Source organism: Poecile atricapillus, chromosome 21, assembly GCF_030490865.1.
Source record: "Poecile atricapillus isolate bPoeAtr1 chromosome 21, bPoeAtr1.hap1, whole genome shotgun sequence".
In the NCBI taxonomy this organism is placed as follows: Eukaryota; Metazoa; Chordata; class Aves; order Passeriformes; family Paridae; genus Poecile; species Poecile atricapillus.
The window spans coordinates 5,682,904-5,689,229 of record NC_081269.1 but is presented as its reverse complement, the minus strand read 5'-3'; the positions used below and the strand labels follow the sequence as shown (position 1 = coordinate 5,689,229).

The window sequence follows — 6,326 nt, the reverse complement described above, 5'->3', positions numbered from 1 at the left end:
CACTTTATTTTTCCCAATCCTCTTCCCCATTCCAGCTCGACCATGTGGTGTTCAGCTGCCTGCCAGGTTAAACCACAACACCGTGTCAAGAGACATCTCCTATTTAGCAGTGTATCCATGTCTCCCTTCTGGTTTTTAAACAGTTGCCTTTATCACTAGGAGTTAGAGCACTTGATTGACAGGGCTTGTAATACACCATGCAGTTGCCTTTATTTTTTCCTACATGTTAAAGGAAAAGATACTAAAAATACAATTATGGTTTTGAGCCAGGTGTAGTCTGTTCTAATATAATTCATCTCAAAGACTATCCACCGTGCCTGCTGCACCCAAATCATTTATAAAACATTAGCATCTCCTGTGCTGACATTTCACTCCTATATTACAGGAGTTACATGCAGACTTAAAAAAAAAATTAATAAAGTGCTTCTCTTCTTCATTCTCCCACGGAGAGCTTTGATTTCCAGAGTATGAAACGAAATAACCAACATAACAACATGCTCCACTTCTAAGGGACAGTGCCAGACTCATTCAGTTGCTATTGGTTATAGAGAGTAGGACATGAGGGAGCTATTTCAGATCACGGATTATTTGTTCTGGCTGCATTGGACATCCCTTTAGTGGAGCTTTAGAGCCCTGTAGACAGAAAAGTTTGGGTAGGAGCTGGAAGGCAGAGGGCTTGATGAAGTAACCTCTTCCTTTCTCCTCCCAGAATCACTCTTGCTATTCCCCAAGAAATGCATCTAAAAGAGAAGCATCCAAACCTCTGGCCCTCCTTGCTTGCTGGAGGCCGTGCCCCTCCAGCTTCCTACTCTCACCATCCAGCCACTCGTAAACACGAGTGCATCGGGGAATTTTCTGCTTCTCTTTTCAGTGGGAGTTTCCCTTTTCATTTCCAGATACCTCCAAGGGATCTGCCACTGTGTAAATACCCTCTCCCCTTCCCCAGAGTGGCTGGGAGAGAACATTTCCCTAGCTGGCCCATCCTTCCTGGAGCTAATTGTGTGTCTGATGGGAAGCTCCAGCTGTTTCCTTCAGGATTTCCAGCCCCACGCCTGAGTTACCGGCTCGGAATACCACCACTGAGATACGGTTACGGAAAGAACAGAAGCCTTTTCTTGTCCAAGATCACTTTTATTCCCCTTGTTTCATCAACTTCAGTGTCTGTTTGGTCTCACATATCCACGCTGACAGGGAATTCACACCAACTGCAGAATCTGGGCAGCGTCTCCCCGAGCCCGCGGGCTGCCATCGGTGGAGCTGCCGGCTCTGCCATGCCCCCGACCAACAAACACATCCCTCTAGCACGTGGCCTAACCCAGGAAGAGAGGAGCAGGATGCCCTGCTCCCTCTCCTCCACCTCCCCACATCCCCCTTTGTACAGCTCTCTTGGACCACGGATTTCTCTTTCCTGCCACGGACCAGAAACCTCGGGCACCGCGTTTCTCGCCGGTCCTCTACAAGCTGTAGATTCTCTCTTCTCTGACTCTTCCAGAATCTGTTCCTTTTAAGAAACAAAACCTCTCCTGACTCTGTCAGGTCTGTCTGCAGCCTGGGAGCTGCTCCTTGCTGCCCCAGTGGAAACCTTAGTCCAGCTATGAAGGTCCTCATGCCACCGCCACGGCTGGGAAGCCCCTCTCTGCCTCCAGCCCCAAAACCAGCCCCATTCCTCCCCGGGGCCTGGGAGTGCTCTCTGGAGACAGAGCTCTATGGCTCTATTTATTTGGGCTAATGAATCTCTCTCCCCCCACCGCCGGTTACGAATTAGGGTGAATTTTGGCTCTCTGGGTATGGACTTTGCTGCATTGCACACAACCACCCCCCAAACCCCTCCCAAAGTTTAGTGCTCTGAATTGCTGAGAACGTTGGTCCGTTGTGGTTCCCCTGCGTGTACTGAGCCCGCCCGATGGCTTTCAGCATCTGTAGGCACTGCTGCCGGTTTGTTTTCTCAAGGAAAAAAAAAAAAATCATATACTCATCTGCTATAAATTCAATAATACAATCCTTAGTTCTGAAGATACAGTTTCCATATAGTTTATAAACATTGTAAGACATACATATGGATAATTGAGGGGAAGAAGGGGAGCCTGTGCAATTGTTGGGGTTTTTTTTCTCAGATGTGTGAACATGGTTACAAAAAACACACTCCCTGCGGGTACCTTATTTCTTTCTGTGTGGGGTTTGTTGGGGTTTGGGGTTTGTTGGTTTTTTTTTGTTTAATTCCACCTCTAATCAGTCTTTCCTTTGGTTGTTGGCTACTCCAAGCCCAGCAGGCAAGCCCTGTTCTGCTGTAATGCCTGAGATATTCAGGGGTTTGAGATTGTCTTCTAAGAGATTCCCAGCCAACTTTGGCCTCTGGGTTTGGAGCCAAAAGGGCTAGAACGTGGGAGAACCAAATGTCCTTATTACATCAGGTATCAGTGTCCTTGCACTCACTTTCAGAGAGAAACAGTGTAGGCTTAATCGGTGATGGTTTTTACAGCAATTATGTTCCTTGCGGTAATTGGAGGGGTCGTTCGGAGCGCTCTCAAACGAACGGGATCTCACAACGGCACGGATACAGTCCATTTGTCTGGGTCTTGTCACCGACCAATTGGTTACCGTCCCTGTTATCTGCTTTTTTGGAAGGTTGGCTTTTTTGTTGTTGTTTGTTGTTGTTGTAGGTGCTCGGTTAGGCTGTTTGTGACAAGGTGTGATAATGCCTTTTAATCTGCTCCCGCTGCGCTCGGCACAGTCCGGCCGGGCACGGAGACAACCCTCAGAAGCCGAGACAACGTTCTTCCCTTCGCCAGGCCAGCGCTGAGCCACGTACAAAAAAACAAGAAGAAAAGAAACTCTGGTCCTTTGTAGATTGGTGGCAGTACAGCTCCGCTCCGTCCGCGGCCAGGGGAGGGGGGCTCAGCGGATGACGGCCGCCAACACCACCATAAAAACCAGGAGCGACGCCCTGAGCCCCGGGCAGCCGGCAGCCTGCTGGACCCCGCTGGGCGGGCGGATGGGCGTCCGCCGGGTGCACTTACCCTTGCGCTTGGGGGACAGCGTGGGCATGGCCCCAAAGCTGTATTTGTGCTGATAATCAGGCACATAGTCTGGCACCTCCTGCCCGTTTTTGCGCGGCCCCAAGGACACCGGTTTGGAGGTTCGGTTTCGGCTTTTGTGGCTGGTGCAGTTCTTGCCGGGTTTGCGGTAGCCCGGCCGGGAGCCGGGGGGGCCGGCGGGCTGGCTGCTGTGCAAGCTGTTCTCAGCCCCTCGCTCCTTCCCCTTCTCCTTGGAGGAGTGGTGAGGGTGGTGGGATTTGGGGGCTCCTCTGTCCGCCGTAGAGAAGGTGTGTGTTTTCATCTGGTGGAGCGACTCGGACCCTGAACAGTTCCTAAAGTCTTCTGCTCTTAGCACCTTGAGGTCCTTGCCGTGCATCTGCTCGGGGGACTCGCAGATGACGCTGGAGCTGGAGCCTCTGAACCTGTGCAGCCATTCCCAGAGGGAACGGGCTTTGCAGTCGCAGCTCCATGGGTTCCCATTCAGCCTGAGAAACTCCAGGGCTCCCAGGTGGGCCAGGCAGTCCCCCTGCAGCTCCGAGAGGCTGTTATTGAACAGGAAAAGGGTGGTCAATCTTCGGAGGTCATGAAAAGCCCGCCTATGAATCCACTGCAGCTGATTTTGATGGATGAGCAGCCGATCCAGGTTTATTAGTCCCCTGAATGTGTTCTGATGGAGGCTCCAGAGCTTGTTTCCATGGAGAAAAAGATGGCTGAGGTTAACCAAGTCAACAAAAATATCATCCTGAAGAAACTCGATGTGGTTGTCTTGCAGGTAAAGGTATTGCAAGTTGTGGAGGCCACCGAAAATCCCGCTGGGGAGGGAGCTCAGCCCGCACTTGTACAGATACAAGGCGTGGAGTTTCACCAGCCCTTGGAAAGTGTCTGCAGCTAAAGCCCTTAAGTAGCGGTTGTCCCCCAGGTCCAGCTCTTCCAGGTTGATGAACCCGTCGAAGGTGTTGGGGTCGATGAAGGTGATGTTGTTGGAGTAGATCCAGAGGGTGACCATGGAAGGGCTGAAGTGGCCCCGCAGCAGCAAGGTGATCTGGTTGTTTTGGAGGAAGATCCTCTCGCTGTCCTCGGGGATGCCCTCGGGGATGGTGACGAAGTTGTGAGCCTGGCAGCTGACGGTCATGGGCGAGGGGTAGCACACGCAGTCGGTGGGGCAGCCCAGGGCAGAGGGCACCTTCAGCCCCAGCAGCACCAGCAGCAGCTCCGCAAACCCCCCTGTGCGGAGAGAGGGGAGAGCGGCGTCAGCGGGAACCGGGCACCTCCCGCCCACCCATCGCTGCTCTGGAGACTATTCCGGGTGAAAAACGCCCCCAATTAGCTCAGCCCTCCTCTCTGCTCATGAATTACCCACGCGGCTGTGATGAGTAGGCTCATCACCCACGGCAGCTAAAACGTGATGCATGGAGTACTCCCTGCCTCCTCTCCCTGCCTGCAACAGGCGGCTGGTTGTGTTCCCAGCCCGGAACAGGCAGCAGAAACTTTCTCGGTGAGAATTCATGCTGGCAGCGCAGGCAGCAGAGCCCCTTGCCTGCAGGCAAGGAAACGCCGCGGTGTGAGAGCAAACAGAGGAAAGCCGAAGCCTCGCAGGTGCCCCCACTCCTCCTGAAATGCATCTGTTAAATATCCTGCCCGTATCGGAGAGGAAAAGCTGCAGATTCAGCGATTCCCAGAGAACCACCGAAAATTACACGTGTGTAGTGCATCCCACTCCCCACAAAGGCACAGAGCCATCCCCACCGTCTCCTTTCACTACGGCTGTTAGACACCACCATCCACCCCGAAACCCGAGCGATTTACAGGGAAATGTGTTATCAGCAGTTGGTGGAAAAGGCTGAGCCGAAAACTCCGTTTGGAAGTGGGATGCTCAGACATATTTTTAAATGGATGTCCTGTGGCAAAGCATATTGCATCCTCTAATGCTACAGTACGTGCCTGTGACTGGGGCCTTCTCGCAGCAGAGAGCGAGGCAGAATCATCCCCTCCCTCTGCTCAGCTCTCAGAGCTCCGCTTTCGCCGCCCTGCTCCCGTCTCGCTCCCACTCCTCGCACCAGGCTTGCTTTCAGGCTATTCCTTCTGCGCCGAGTGGCTTTTCAGACTCATTGCACCAGACTTGTCATTTCTCATTCAGATTTTCCTCCTAGATTTGGCTTTTCCCTCTTACATGCAAAATTTGCTCATGTCTAATGAATTCTGCCTCTGGACTTCACGGGGAAAAGGAGTAACAGCGGAGCAGCGCACAGCTGCCGGTGCCATCCTGCCCACGAGTCCTACTCAGCTTGTAATAATCTGAAAAACGAGAGTGGAAGTGGAGTTCATCTCTAATTACTCCACATCGTTATCACCAGCTAGTCCAAGAGCAGGGACCCCTTGGGCTTTTACAGTCCCTCTTTGCAGTGCCTATAGCCTAACACAAGTTGGAGGCACAAAAACCTCACTGTTTTCTTATTAATTGTGTTTGAAATATAACTGTGTGGTTGCTGTTGCCTTTTCCCTGGTGTGGAGATCTACTGCCGTTTAGTTAACAGCAAGTGACCCATCCACCTAGACCCATCCTTTCAAGGCAAAGTTGCCACATATTTTAGATTAACTGGATTATTCAGACTCTCCATAAATCACCAGTAAGAGCCAGTCATCGCTGACTGGTTAATAGGGAAAAAAAATAGCATTGCTGCCCAAAGCATCGGATCGAGGCTTGCCTGGGAATGGGAATGAGGGGGACGACTTCCAGGTGCTGCCCTTCAGAAATGAAGCACGGGCTACCAGGAGGGATGGCTCATCCCTGCACCACTGCCAAAAAGGGCTGCTGAGTCGGGAACGCTGAATTCGCGACTACTCCTACGGCTGTGTAGGAAAAGAAACGTTCTCCAAGTCACTGCCGTAGCATTTTGGCTTTGCTGTCGTGCCTCTGCAGGATGAGCGAGGGGCTGTGCTGGTGGGAGCATCATGCTGACTACCCAGTGCTCCCTGCCAAGACGGGAGCCCTGGCTGCCACTCACAGCCTGGGAAGCAGCGGTGTCCTGAGGATATTGGGATTTTCCTACCATGGGAGAGATAAAGCAGTGTTTGCAGATATATTCTGTTGGGTTTTTGAACTCGAGGACGTGCTTCACCAAGGTGGGACAGCTCCATGTCCCCCATCTTACCTCGGTGCCACCGGAGCACGGGCGCCTTCCGTAGGTCTGATGTTTATTAGTAAAACCCTGCCAGGCACAAGTGCTGTGACGATCTCCCACATGCAGAGTCTGTTATTGCAAATACCAAATCACAAGGGTCTGAATCAAT

At 52.1% G+C, this 6,326-nt stretch overlaps 1 protein-coding gene across 1 annotated transcript in view; it reads right to left on the bottom strand.

The window, feature by feature from the left end:
* Window positions 1–1,117: 1,117 nt before the first annotated feature.
* RTN4RL1 (reticulon 4 receptor like 1) overlaps window positions 1,118–6,326 on the bottom strand; it is a 29,859-nt gene continuing 24,650 nt past the window's right edge. The window contains exon 2 of the mRNA XM_058854387.1: window positions 1,118–4,259. Coding sequence (XP_058710370.1) covers window positions 2,896–4,259 — 1,364 coding nt within the window. The 3' untranslated portion in view covers window positions 1,118–2,895. The remainder of the gene's footprint in view (window positions 4,260–6,326) is intronic.